Source organism: Pleurodeles waltl, chromosome 3_2 (genome assembly GCF_031143425.1).
Source record: "Pleurodeles waltl isolate 20211129_DDA chromosome 3_2, aPleWal1.hap1.20221129, whole genome shotgun sequence".
Classification (NCBI taxonomy): Eukaryota; Metazoa; Chordata; class Amphibia; order Caudata; family Salamandridae; genus Pleurodeles; species Pleurodeles waltl.
This window is the reverse complement of record NC_090441.1, coordinates 171,928,650-171,944,000: the sequence shown is the minus strand read 5'-3', so window position 1 is coordinate 171,944,000 and position 15,351 is coordinate 171,928,650. Positions and strand designations below refer to the sequence as shown.

General features: G+C 45.3%; 1 protein-coding gene across 1 annotated transcript in view; it reads left to right on the top strand.

Annotated features, from left to right (window-relative positions):
• TMBIM1 (transmembrane BAX inhibitor motif containing 1) overlaps positions 1 to 15,351 on the top strand; it is a 203,651-nt gene that overhangs the window by 169,646 nt on the left and 18,654 nt on the right. Inside the window, exons 7-9 of the mRNA XM_069227093.1 lie at positions 11,053 to 11,092; positions 11,792 to 11,829; positions 13,871 to 13,958. Of these exons, the coding sequence (XP_069083194.1) occupies positions 11,053 to 11,092; positions 11,792 to 11,829; positions 13,871 to 13,958 (166 nt within the window). The remainder of the gene's footprint in view (positions 1 to 11,052; positions 11,093 to 11,791; positions 11,830 to 13,870; positions 13,959 to 15,351) is intronic.

Sequence of the window (15,351 nt, the reverse complement as noted above, 5' to 3'; positions counted from 1 at the left end):
CAGGGCACACTTATGAGCACTGGGGTCCTGGCTGGCAGGGTCCCAGTGACACATACACTAAAACAACATATATACAGTGAAATATAGGGGTAACATGCCAGGCAAGATGCTACTTTCCTACATGTAGGCATTAACCACAGAATGACCTTCTGCTTAGAATGCATGCACCCTGCGGCCCCAACGCTGTACTCATTCACCACCGAATGTCCTTATGCTTAGGATGCATGCATCCTGTAGGCACAGCACTGTATGTATTCACCACCAAATATTCATATGCTTAGGATGCATGCACCTTGCGGCCACCGCGCTGTACTCCTACACCACCTGTTTGTATGCTTAGGATGCATGCATCCTGCGGTCATAGTGCTGTATGCATTCACCACCGAATGTTCGTGTGCTTAGGATGCATGCACCCTGCGGCCACAGCACTATACTCATTCACCACCGAATGTCCTTATGCTTAGGATGCATGCATGCATCCTGCAGGCACAGCACTGTATGTATTCACCACCAAATATTCATATGCTTAGGATGCATGCACCCTGCGGCTACCGCGCTGTACTCATTCACCACCTAATGTTCGTATGCTTAGGATGCATGCATCCTGCGGCCATAGTGCTGTATGCATTCACCACCGAATGTCCGTGTGCTTAGGATGCATACACCCTGCAGCCAGAACACTGTACGCATTTGAGTGTCTTTATGCTTAGGATGCATACACCCTGCAGCCAGAGCTCTGTACGCATTCACCATTGAGTGTCCTTATGCTTAGGATGAATGCACCCTGCGGCCACAATGCTTTGCTCTTTTACTACCGAATATAAGGAATGCTTAGGATGCATGCACCCTGCAGACACAATGCTTTACTCATTCACCACTGAATGTTCATATGCTATGGATGCAATGCAGGCTTTCTGACACAGCCACTGTATGGTGAGCACTCTCTGTTACTGAGAGAAAACCAGCAGCGGTGTGAAACTACTTAGTCTGTTGCCACCAAAACGTCTCTCTGTGTTTTGGTGCGTCCCTCCCCCAAAGCACAACAAGCTGCGGATGGATTGAGCATTTCAGATCAGCAGCTGTCACGAGTCCCTGTCATCATAAACATGCATTATGTGCCTGTGTCAACTTTATAAATGTGTGTGTGTGTACACATGTACACAATCTTTGTGATTGCCCCGTTGTAAGTGGCCCCACCAATTTTGTGACTCCTTGTTCTCTCCCCACCCCCCCTTAAAAAATCCCAACTAGAGACACCACTGATTGGGTGAACAGTCCAGAAGGTTCTCTGAAACCAAATTTGTGTTCAAGATGTGAATGCACTGCTCATGTGGAAGGTAAACTTCAATATATGAAGTATAGTTGCGGTGCTCTACTACTTACGGTAGGCAGTGCGTTAAATGGGAATGTCGAAGTGCAGGTATTTACCCTTCTGAGTACCTGTCTGCTCATGAGAGGTGCAGGCACTCTCCCATTAAATGCATTGTAGCACTGCTGAGAAGTTCTGGTACTCTCTCGTTCAATGCATTGCAGCCGCGCTGAGAAGTGCCGGTACTCTCCCATTAAATGCATTACAACAGTGCTGAGAAGTGCCGGTACTCTCCCATTAAATGCATTGCAGCAGTGCTGAGAAGTGCTGGTACTCTCCCATTAAATGCATTACAACAGTGCTGAGAAGTGCTGGTACACTCCCATTAAATGCATTGCAGCAGTGCTTAGAAGTCCAGGTACTCTCCCATTAAATGCATTGCTGCAGTGCTGAGAAGTCCAGGTACATTCCCATTAAATGCATTACAACATTGCTGAGAAGTGCTGGTACACTCCCATTAAATGCATTGCAGCAGTGCTTAGAAGTCCAGGTACTCTACTATTAAATGCATTGCAGCAGTGCTGAGAAGTCCAGGTACACTCCCATTAAATGCATTACAACAGTGCTGAGAAGTGCTGGTACTCTCCCATTAAATGCATTGCTGCAGTGCTGAGAAGTCCAGGTACACTCCCATTAATTGCATTACAACAGTGCTGAGAAGTGCTGGTACACTCCCATTAAATGCATTGCAGCAGTGCTTAGAAGTCCAGGTACTCTCCCATTAAATGCATTGCTGCAGTGCTGAGAAGTCCAGGTACACTCCCATTAAATGCATTACAACAGTGCTGAGAAGTGCTGGTACACTCCCATTAAATGCATTGCAGCAGTGCTTAGCAGTCCAGGTACTCTACTATTAAATGCATTGCAGCAGTGCTGAGAAGTCCAGGTACACTCCCATTAAATGCACTACAACAGTGCTGAGAAGTGCCGGTACTCTCCCATTAAATGCATTGCAGCAGTGCTTAGCAGTCCAGGTACTCTACTATTAAATGCATTGCAGCACTGCTGAGAAGTCCAGGTACTCTCCCATTAAATGCATTGCAGCAGTGCTGAGAAGTGCTGGTACTCTCCCTTCCAAATGAAAAGTGCAGGCTCTCAGTACCGGCCAGTAGCTGCCATTTAAAGCACTGACGGTGGGAGTTCACTAGAGTGTGCATTGCTCTCGACTAGCCTCCCCCCAGTCCCCGTACCCTCGGGCCGACCACCACTACATAATAAATAAAATAATGTAAAAAAACAGTTTGGAACTCATTTTTTTCTTAGAAGACGACTGACTTGTGTCCGGATTGGTGCATACCAGGGGGTTCCTAGACTCAGTTCCACCCCATGCCCGTTTCTTGCACCACCCGACACACCCTGTCCGTTTGACTTGCTGTTGGAGGTTCTTCTCCATCCCAGTTTTGTCACTTTGCCACTGTTCTTCAGTCTTTCTGGGCCTCCTTACATCCTTGTGTGTTGTTTTAGCCTCGTTTTGGCTCAAAGTCTGATGAGGAAAACTAGGTGCGATCCCCAAAATGAGTGCTGGTAAGTGATGGGCCCCATCTGCAAACACCGGCTCAAGTTAAGCAATGACTTGGGTCACTTGGTTGAGCACCTTCTGCAGCGATCTGTCGATAACATTTAGCTCACATGTTTGCAACAAAAGCAGGGCCGACTCTTCCTTTAGCCTGCGCTGTCGATAAAATCAGAACCGTTTATTTTGGCAGTAATAAAAAATGCTGTTACTTCGGATGGTGCTGTGTGAATTAATACTCCAATCATAAAAAATAATACACACCACCGATGTACAGAAAATGTAAAGAACAGTCACATTTCTATCACAAGAACGCTGGAAAAGACAAACCGAGGGGAAGGATGCCTTGGGAGTAGTTAGCGAGGCCTGTTCTTAAACCAGTCTGAGCAGGCGTGCCGCCGGGCTGGTCCCTGGGGAGCCGTGTAGTCTGGGCGCCCAGCAGCACGTGCAGGGGGGCGCCGCAGAGTTTGATTAGGGCCTGGGCAGGGCAGGGCGTGCTCATACTGTACCAGTGAGTCACCCACTGAGAGCCAGCAGCAGGCGCGGGCGCCCTCTGCTGCCCAACCTGCAGAATGCTGGCGATGTGAAAGTGCTACAAGACCATAGCAAAGTGAGAGTAATTGTATCGACCCCTGAATTGGGGTGACCAGATGTTGAGAAGCAAAAACCGGGTCGGGGCAGACATAAAAGTAGGACTAAAGCCTTTAACCCTCCTTCTGTATCTGGCCTTTAGTTGGAGCGCGCAAGTGCTCTGATGTGTTGTAATAGATATGTGGGTCTTTAACCACTCCCACCGCACGCCCATCACTATCGCTCGTTCATGGGCTTGCCTATCAAAAATCCTTTGTTATCATTGGTAAATGCTTTACGTTTGTCCCTCCTTCGGGCAGTTTTCTTACCACCTGGGCCATTGACCCTGTTACATGGATAATTGCACATTTGCCGATAAGTTGAGCTGCGAGCAAACTTTTTCCTTTTGTGTCGCTCTTTCGCGCTCATGGCGGCCGTGGAGCATTGAATTGGCTCGCTTATGTCAACTGTTTTACTTTTCATTTTCAATTTGTGGCAAGAAAAGTCCAGTTACGAATTTACAACACTAATAGCTCTAACTCAAGCAAACGCAAGACCCATTGCATTGCAAATGCTTGTTTGCCTACCCTTTAAGTGTATGTGTGTGTAAATGTGTGTGTGCTGGTGTATATTATCACAACACACACAGACACCAGCACACACACATTTACAAGTGCACATGTACACATATACACATTTACAAGTACATCTATGCACATACACACACACATTTACACTACGTTTTAGCAATGGCTGGACTTCCACCCTTCGCCCACTCCTCCCCACTCTGTCTCTTTGCTGGGAACAAGGACCTCCTGTGCTACCTGGCAGAGACAGACACCTGTTATTTCAGACCTTAGCAGCATTTGTGGAAAGGAAAGCATACCTTTCATATTTCCTTTGCAGGATGACCTGACCTTTCTCCAAAAAATCTGGACATTTATTTAAAATTGACAAACATGTTGGGACACCGGGACAGTCCACTGAAAACCGGGACTGTCTGGGGAAATTCAGGACATCTGGCCACCCTACCCTGAATTGAGTCTCCCCCGCCAGAGTCCAGATACATGCAGGTTGCTCCCTGCCATGCTTGACCCCCATCTGCCTGGTCAGGGGAGGATGGAGGTGCTTCCTTCAAGAATGGATACAAAATATCTCAAACAGGTGGGTGCCGGCCATAGTGACCTTGGTGGCTTTCAGCAAGCTCAAGGAGACATCACTTCATTCATCAAAGAGACTCAAGAAAGTAAAACCGAAGCACAGGAAAGTACTCCTGGAGGAGGTGAAAGGCACTTGTAGAGAAGGGAGCCATAGAAGTATCACCGCTAGCAGAGACGGGCTACAAGGTGGTCACCGCCTAATGCTGAGAAAGGATGTGTCCTAAAGACCCACTTTCTACCTACAGCCCCCACAACTGATGAACAGAGGTTCTAAGTGACCACGCTTCAGATTCTACCTGCGGCTGCCACTGATTTTAGGAGGGAGGGGGTCGGACAAGACACACACACTCACACACACACACCCTCGCACACATCTATTCACAACCCTCATTACCAAATATTAAAACATACACGCACACGCACCAAACATTAATTAAAAAACAAATAAACACACTTACCTGCAGCCCAGCCTTTGAGGTCCCACGAGGGTTGGGACTGCTGCCTTCCCTCTTTGGACCTTGTCACTTTGTCACTTTGCCCAAGGTGCTTCAGGGCTTAAAACAGAAGCGCCCAGGTCAGAGTCAATGAGTGACACTCTAGCTCCTGGCTGCCTTACCTGAAAATGAGGAGTGTCTGATCAGACTGACAGACACTTTTCTTGAGGCGCAAAAGGTGAAGGGGCGTGGCCCCAAGGACGGGGCATGGCTGGGTTCTACCCTAGACTACCATAGACTTGAACAGTGCTTCTTTCTGCTGGGGGTGGTGGGGTAAGGGTATGGGGCTCGAGGTCGATGACCTTTGCTGAGCTGAGGAGGTCCCGCCCACAGGAGCTGTGACGTCCTCGGACAGACAGGAGCCTGTGCAATGTCTAGCTCCTGGCTGCCTGACCTGAAAATGAGGAGCGTCGGGTCAGACTGACAGACACTCTTCTTGAGGGGCAAAATTCGAAGGGGCGTGGCCCCAAAGGACGGGGCATGGCTGGATTCTACCCTAGACTACCGTAGACGTGAACGATGCTTGTCTCTGCCACCTAAGGCCTTAGCAGGACAAGAAATGTTTTGTGTTCTTATGCTCTGCAAGAAGTCAGCACCAGTGGTGTACACCAAATGGTTGTCAGTTATTGGTGCTCATCTTGGGAGGGAGGATTCCATGTTTACCTTCATTTGCAGGGTTAATGAGCAACGGGGTGTTCTGAAGGGGGCCTGTCCTGGCAGTTTGGCATAGACTGTTGCCACGAGGAGCAGGGTCAGTGCTGATTTGCATAATGCGGGCTATGCCTACAGTGGCACAGCGGGTTGAAGTACTAGCCAGAGCGATTGCCAGTGGTTAGACAGACTGCAAGCATTCCTTCCATTACGACTGAGTTCGAGGTAGGTCATTCACAGACGTGCAGCTGTAGATCACCCATGGCTGAGGGACACACACAGGGCTTGAGTGCAGTGGCAAGTACTCACTGCACATGAATATGCTGAAGAGAATACAGGAGCACATATACCAGCTAGCACACATCTTGATGGACAACAGCAGCACATTGTTCACTGCTGCATCAGTACGCAGAACAAAGACCCTTCAGCCGCCCTGGCAGGCCCAGACATTTAACAACTGCAAGAGGAATCTTGCTCAGAGCAGAGGAGGCACCAGGGAAAGAAAACAGTACACAATGCACTAAATATAAATCCTAAATAGAGCTTGTATTAAAGAATAGCTCAAGCCCTCTTTCATGATTGAGGACAAGAAGACGCTGATGTGTTGGCTTCAATGGGAAGCGGTAAATGGCACAATTACACATTCAAGTATTGACAGAAGAGATCGAACAAGAATGCACTGCTCCTGAGTTGGTGGAAGACAAACTGTACTACTTCTCTATGAATACCAGAGGGCACGTAAACCTACAGAACACATCCTGGACTATCCCACAGGCACGACCATCTTGGATCTGGCTACTAATGGAGATGTCTGTACCGCACAAGTAGTGGGCGCTACGTCACAAGCGCTTAACTGCGTATTGGGATTTCCTTTTGAGAGTTAGTATCATAAACTCTTCAAATAACAAGATCAATTATTAAATCTGTCCTCATTATTACTATTTCAGTATTGATTGTTTTTGTTAGTAAATAAAATCCTGTCCTTTTCTCTTCCACTAACCAGTGTTGACATTAAACTTTAGGCTATCCTTTAACTTAAAATGTTTTTACAATGCATTAAAAGAGAATGTATTGTAATGCTATGTAATCTTAATTAAAACTGTACAGAACACATTCATTTACAAGTGCATATAAATTGTGATTGGACGATAATTCCATCGATGTCAAGAACAAGTCCTTAAGTCGTGATATATCTGTTTAATTATTCAGAATTTTCCTACAATCTTGTCAACACACTTCGGCCATAATGATCTTTGCGGGCACCATCAAGAAGGATAAACAGGGTCCTGAGGAAAAGAGTGTATACCACAGATATTAAATAATTTTTTTTAGAGAATATTTAGATTACACTGTCTATTATATACCGCAGATGTCTTAAACACAAGATAGATAATGTGGAGTTGATGTATGTTCGACAGCAGTCTCTTTGACCACCCGTGGTTGTGGCTGTACAAAATGTTTTATATGGGTTGCATAATGACTTTAGTTTACTGGTTGTCGTGGGATGGATCTGTTAACCTTGTATCCCGCTTAAACCCATAGTACATTAATTTAGCAGGTTAACACCTTAAGTTGGTGATTCTTAACCTACTCAGGGGTTTGGCGACTGTTTAGCAAGATAAATAATATTTTTAGCTTAATAAAGTATATATAAATGGAAAATAAAATATTTTCTTAAACGCACTATGGGCCTTGTTTCGCCCTTGACGGAGGGATTTCCTCCATCAGAAATGTGGCGGCTAACACGTCCGCCATATTATGATTCCATTATATTCAGTGGAGATCGTAATATGGCGATATCCGTCACATTTGGGATGGAGCAAACCCGCTCAGTCAAGGTCGTAATAAGGCCCTGTATATCTGGAGGGTTTTGAAATTTGAGGCTATTAAGTTACTATCCTTTGATTTGTGGGAGCTGTGCAAGTAAAGAATCTACTACTGTGAATTTGTGGCCTCAACTGTAGCACCGGCGTACACAGGTAAAAAAGAGCACGCACTTAAAGCAAAAAAGGCAAAATTATATGCCAGCGTCCAGCATATCGCTTCGTCTTTAGAAAATAAAACGAAACTTTGAAACTCTCCATCCTTCCGATTACAATGTTGATTTTTGTATATTTGTGTTTGTGAATTAAATAATATATTTCAGAATTTGTGTAATTTTTGATTTACACTTGTTTCTGTTTTTGTGTGTGTCGTTTTGAAGTTCAAGCCATAGAAATTAAGTGGGGGAGTCCTTTGCTTCCAGTAGCGATTCAGTGGGTGTCCCCAGAAGACAAATGGTTAAGAGCTGCTGCCTTAAGCCAAGGAGTTTGAATATTTTGATTTCTAGAAAGGAAGGGGTGGATGTACTGAGAGAGGCGACAACATACTTTCAAGGGTACATAGAAGATTTCAAATTTAATGCTTACGTCAACTCGTTTTACCTTAACTTTGCAACATTAAAGATATCTAGATTTCCTTATTTCATTTAATGGACATGGTGTTGTCTTGCACACCGGAAAGATCATGTTTTTAAAACATAATCTCTTGGAAGAGACACCAAGCAGAGCACGCCTCTGAAGGGGAAACAACCTAACAAGCCTCTTCTGCGGAAGAGCACAAGGTCTCCTCTAGGAGGAGACTGCGAGAGGAGCCGCGCCTGGTGGATGGACTGACCTACTCCATGGAGAGGACCACTGCAGCCCTCACCTGCTGCACAGTGTCCATCATCTAATGGTGGGCGTCTAAACACACGTATCGGACTCCTCCTACCTTACCTGTAGGCAAACAGGTCATCATTAGTTTCCCTGCGTACCTGTACAGGTACCGTCACCAATGGGAAGTACCCCCCATCAGCCTTCATATGTTAGAATATCCGATCTCTCGCAGGCATTTCCCACCTCTAGCACAGTACCACATCATGCAGAGGAACATGCAGAGGAAAGAACCCCAGCCCTACCTTTGCTTGACTGTAGGGGCACCATCTCACTCTCAGCTAGGGTATCAGTCACTTGCGACCCTCCTTCAGGCATTGCCACACCATTCTCGAGAGACCGCTAGTTCAGCCCTCGTCATTAGAACTGTAGGTGACCACCTTATGGCCACCATTGAAGTCTGAGGCAAGAGCTCCACCCCTTGCCTGTGGTAGAAATGCCCCTCTAGGTCTCACCCACTGTAGAGCATTGTGTCGCCCCAAGTCTCATCTTCTGGCCTTCACTAATGCGAAAGTCAAGGACATCCCACAGGTGACAGTCCACTTACTGCTCTGTCTGAGACCAGATAATCACACTGACCTATGTATGCTTTGCCCTGTGTGGAGCTGATTGTGTTTTTGTGCTTTGCTTTTGTGGCGGGTGCCCCTACCTATACAGCTTAGTGTGTTAATGTGTCTACTGCGAAGATCTGCATGAAGGCCGCATGTGACTTCCCTTACATATTCACCTTAAAATTCTATACACTGTGAACCTACTTGGGGATGTTCCACCTCCTTGTAGGACATTGTCCAGCAGAGGACAGACACTGCTGGCTGTGGGGTGTAGCCAGTGTAACCCACCAGACTTTAGGGTGGCAGGCCCCACTTGATAACAAGATTCAGGATGACTTGCTTCAGGTGTTCTGGCATTTTTACACAGAGCCCCTGTAAAAGGGGAGTCTGCTAGCCCTCACTGCGTAAAATCAGTGGTATCCTTTTGTCGCACCATCTTTGTGATGAGTCGTTCGCAGCTTGGAAATGTTCACATGTAGAAAGTAGCTGGAGCACCCTGTACTGGGTGACTGGTGTCCATGGGTGGCAGCGTTGGTGCACACGGTGGCCGCTTCTGTGTTTTGTACCTCCTCGTTGCTCCTTTGGAGTCCCGTAGGTTCCCACGACTGCGACTGTGGAACCCCTGGCACATCAATCAATCAATCAATCATGGATTTGTAAAGTGCGACTACTCAACTGTGAGGGTCTCAAGGCGCTGGGGTGAGGGCGGGGTTAGAAGCTGAGGATCACTCGAAGAGCCAAGTCTTGAGGTCCTTCCTGAATTGTGACCGGGTGGGGGACTGTCTGAGGTGGATGGGGAGGGTGTTCCAGGTCTTGGTGGCGATGTGGGAGAAGGATCGTCCTCCGGCTGTGGTCTTGCGAATGCGGGGGACGTTGGCGAGGGCCTGGTCGGCGGAGCAGAGCTGTCTGGCGGGAGTGTAGAAGGAGAGTCTGTGGTTGAGGTAGGCTGGTCCGGCGTCGTGTAGTGGCGTACATGTTGTGAGTGAGATTGTAGGTGCTGCCTCGCTTTCTGCACCCATCGCCCCTCTCCTGTGGTCGAGGGACCAGTTAATTCTTCAGCTGGTCCCCTAGTGGGTGCATCCAGTGCACTGACCTGTGTCCTTCCTTTGCACCATACCACGGATCCCTAGCAGAGCTGAGCAGCGCTAGGGTCTTGGGTTGAACCCGTGTTTTGATTAGGGAAGCAGGTAAATCTTGTAGGTTGCTTGTGTTTGATGCAGTTGTGTGAAGTGGCGCTCGACCACACAGGTATATATCTAGTAAATGTCCTGCCTTCTGTCATGGCCTGTCATGAAGCTGAGGCCAGATGTACCCTATACATCACTTCTGTTCTTCTGTCTGGTACCCTTGCCCTTATGACTGATGAGGGTCAAATAATTCTCAAATGACCCGAAGAGCCACAAAGGGGACCCGAAACACCCAAACCCTTTCACGAGGCCAAAGGGCCTCGTGTTAAAGAAAACCTAGAAAAACTAGTACATAATACTATAGAAATATTTTGGATTACAGCTTTACCCAGAAGGTATAAGGGATGGGTATACAGACCTATGTGGTTTCTGTGTATATTCCTTATACCTATTCTGTTTTACTATCTCCATTTATTTTAAAAGTAATGTCTCTGGCTGTACACTCAGTTTGTGTCACTCACTGTGGCTTGCTGTGTCTTGGCTTCTAAGCCCTCCACCTCCTGGAGTTAGCATCGAAGGCCCAAGTTTGCTAACCATGTAAACGCAAGTGTACAGAGGGGTCAATTTGGAGGGCACCAGTACTGGAGACCTGGGACAGCAATGCTAATTTACTCTACCCTTCGCGGACACTGCCCGGGGACCCATATAAACTTTCCATAATGACTATTATAAAGAATGAACCACAGACTGAGCTCCAGGCATCTGAATATTAGGTGTTATGTCTATCACCTGCAGCTCATACTACGCAAGGTGTATTTGGGGCGGCGGCGGGTTATGTGGTACTATTTTGGGGTGTTGCGGATTTGTCCCTCCATGCAGACCTTCAGGAACCCATGTTCACCTGCAAACAATTCTCTCTTTCAGGAGGCGCTTCCCCTGGAATATCATCATACTGTCCATATTTGTAAGTATGTCCTGCCGCCTCCTGTAAAACCTCACACCGTCATTTGACAAGCAGATTCCTTCACTCCACAAACTTTCACTAAGTTTCTCGCTCCACAAACCCTTTCCGCTTCAGATCCAAGTTTTACGTATGTTTCTTTTTCTGTGCTGGTTTTTATGAACCATATCAATTCAGTTTGTGTCTTTCTGGTTTCTACCTAGCTAATCTTGCCTGAAGATTTTAGTTTTTGAAAAATATGTTAAAATAGTGGAACTGTCATTGGGTGTAAGGTAGGGAAGTGTGTTTGGCGACTAGGTTGTTCAGAATAAATACCAGTTAAAGTACATTCACAAGTAAAATCATTGACTTTTGAAGTGTAAGAAGTGCAGTTGCAAAATGTGAATATACTTAAGAAAAGTAGTGGAAGCATGAAATTATTGTAAAAAGTAGTGGAATAATAGAACTGTAAAAAAAAAAAATAATAAGTAGGGAAACTCAGTTGTTTTTAGGTCCTGCTCACTTCGGGCTCTCTGTTCCAACTGGGCATTGTTGTAAACTACAGCATTGTTTCTACTTGTGGACTTACCACATAGGACTGGTGGCCAAGCTTTTTATCTCTTGTTGCTTTCGGTTTTAAAAAAGTAGACGTCTCCTTTTCAGATTCCTGTGACCCCCATTTGCTGGCTTCAATTAACAGTATTTTGTTTATTTTTGTTTCAGACACTGGCTATGTCCTTCATGGCAGGAACCATTGCCAGGTAATGACCTGGGACTGGTGGATCCTCTGCTTAGGTTCATCACTTGATCCAAGAAAACGAGTCCTCCAAGTTATGGCAAAAGGCATTTATTTTGGGTAGCATTATGATGCAAAACATTTAAGCAGAGAAGTCATGGCAGCTCTCTTGTGTTCTCTCCAGATTACCTCTAAACAATTTTTATCAAACTGTTTTGGTGGTGTGTAGCCCTCCAGAGCCCTTTTCTAAGAATGTTTGTGTATTTTATACAGACGTCCTGCAAATAGCCATTTTAAGCAAATTTGTATCTGAGCACACAATAAACTGCCAAACCGGCCTTGACTCAGAGCCAGCTTTGACCCCTCACCCAGAACCAGCTTTCTCTTCAGGTCCAGCTTTCTCTTCAGGTCCAGCTTTCTCTTCAGGTCCAGCTTTCTCTTCAGGTCCAGCTTTCTCTTCAGGTCCAGCTTTCTCTTCAGGTCCAGCTTTGACCCAGGTCCAGCTTTGACTCAGGTCCAGCTTTGACTCAGAACGATATTTCACTCAGAACCAGCTTTCACTCAGGACCAGCCTTGACTCAGGACTGGCTTTCACTTAGGTTGGCCTTGATTCAAGGATTAGTATTTGGAAATTACAAAAATGCTCAAAGTCCAAACATTAAGTACTCTTGTAGCGGTGCGGTTAGTTCATTGTATACCTCGCTGATAGTTTCACCACATAATTGGAATTAGCCATTCGGTAGCACAATAAATAGTCTATGGCCTGACCATCAGCAAACTATTGTTATATGTCGCTGTAACTAAAGATTGGGGCTCATTCTGGTCATATTATAGACATAAAAACGTGACCCAACTTGCAGTACCACAAAAAACATTGCACCAGCCATTGCAAGTAATGTGAACATGATTACATCTGAGCCCTAAAGGGAAACCTGGTCAATACGCTGAAAAAATGCTGAAATATTTGCCTTGTGGTCACAGATGATTTCAGAGCGTCATCAGATACAAACTGGAAGAGGAGTGTAAAGAAATAATCGGCGAGTAGTGTGTTTGAGCCCCAGTCACAGAATAATTTTCAGACGCCAGAAATCCATGCATGCTGTTTTTCCTACTACAGTTAGCGTAGATTTCAAAGTGTAAGCGGATTCTTTAAACCGCATTGTGATCTACACAAATTATAGATTCTCACACATAGTGCGCTTCCTCAGTACCCCATGAGATTGTCTGCAGAACAGGCATCCCCAGGAAATATTGGGTGCTTGGGGAACATTGCCACCTCATTTAGACTCCTGCCCCAAGATTTATTCCCCAAAAAATATGGGGTGGAAAACAATACGGAAAAGAGAAATGAATAGAAAGCGAGTTGTGACTTTGGATGGACTGGATCCTGTCAATTGCCGCCATGCGACCTGTGTGTCCACCACTAAAGGGGATACCGATGGCCGCACATTATGCCCGTATTTGTCAATTTGCACCATTCACAATATCCAGCTGCAGGTGTCGTCGTTTAATGTCCTAATTGTGTGAAACCAGGTCAGCAATCAGCGACAGCAGGTGGGTTTTTTTTTGCACACCTAGCTCCTGCTTGTCATGTGGCCAGCACAAGCTCGCCCAGGTAGCTTCCAAGCCCTCCTAGACTATCATTTGCATATTGCAAGTAATTAAGAAAGCCCTTTTAATTTTGATTTGATAGAATTGCAATTCTGACCATTTTCTTCATAAACCTCATACTTGATGTTCATTTTTTATTGTAGCCTCTTCTCTCAAGATCTAATGTCCAGTTAGTTTGTAACTGTTTGCATTATGGTACATTCAATCCTCCATAAAATTGATGTGGGCTAAAAAAAAAAAACCTTCCAACTATTCTATACCTGGCATCGGACAGCTACCTATATTGACATGGTAGACCAATCATTGGTTGCCCTTGAAATGCCTTTTTGGGGGATGCCTGCCTTGCTTTTGTTGACACCCGATTTTGAGACTCTGACCTATCCTAGCATGTTAGAGGTGATTGTATGTTTCATTCAAGAAGTCCAGACTCACCTCTGGCTGACTTTTTCTTCCAGTTTCTACAGCAGTAGAGCGGTCATCATCTGCATGGGAATCACCGTCCTGATCACCATCGCCGTCACCGTCTTCTGCTTCCAGACGAAGGTAAGAAGCCCCAGTGGACAAAATGATGTTGTCCAGTAGCACCAGAACCAAATAGATTCTAATATTGGGTACGAAAAATGTAATTTCTTATGTAATAATTGATGGTTATAGAGTTCCGTACTTTGTAGGTAATTGTTACTATTTATTTATGGAAAAATAGTCAGTACAAAGGTCGAGTAGTACATGATTTGGTTAGTCCATTTCACAACAGCATTTCTTGTCTTTTGAACATCATAAGAGAAATACGCACAAGAAGTGAGTGAAATATCAATTAATTAAGACCTGGAGAAATTGTTGGGTAACAAAAGTGGGAAGTTCCAAACACACTGCCATCAGCTGTTCAGTTTCAGTCTGGTTTGATGAGTTAATCTAAAATTAAAAATAGGGTTGCGACGTGTTTACCTGCCCCCTCTTTATAGGGTGTTCATCACCATCTGCCTTTTGTTGCCATCTCCTCCACCCTAGATGCCATCCATTTATTCCTTCTGTGAGGTTTGTTCTGTTTGTATTTATACTGCTTCCTTTTGCAAAGCAAAATGTTGTATATTATTTTGATAAAGTGGCTTTAGGTTTCTCATTTTCATATGAAAGCCTGTATCAAACAATACAACTAGATGAAAACGTTCTAGGCACGCATTTGGTTCCTACTCTGCAGGCTGATCCATTACAGATATGTCTACAGCAGAGCTGTTGATAAAATTATAGACGGTAGCAGCATTCCCAATCCTGTTAAACAATTAAGACTTAAGAAATATCGCCATATCCGGATATATTTTTGTCCCGTAAGCCATATTTTATAAGGAACCTTCTCCGTTGAATGAAATTTGCTCGTATCGTCTCCCTGTAGAGCAGTGTCCACTTTAAATGTGGGCTTCGATTCCTGCAGGTCTAGGTCTGGTAAGTTACACTACTCTTGGGTGTAAACATTTATTCATACAATGGTGATCTGCGTTGGGCTGTTTATGGTTTCCTGCCATGTCTGGTGTATACCAGACGTCCGTTACCTGCTCACGGGCAGCCCAAAGATCCAGGTTAGGCAAAATGGAGGCCCCTTTGTAAACCTAGCTTTAACTTGCGGCCGTGGCAAATGACCTTATAGCCACAGTACCAAAGATGCAGGGTACCCTCAATTCAACTCATACAGACTGCAAAGTTGTTTAACATTCTTTGGGGCCTAGATTCATCCTGCGGTCCTCCAAGTACAGAGGAGAGGTCTGTATGTAAGATCACCCTAGTTGTGAAAAACATTGTAAGGATGAAGTTCCAGCCAAAAATAATTTCCCAAAATGTTTACTTTAATTTGTGATAATGAAACTACCATCTGAACACCACAACTAAATGAATAAAACGTTGCACAGTTAATAATTTTGCTTTCCCTGCAGAAAAATGTGAT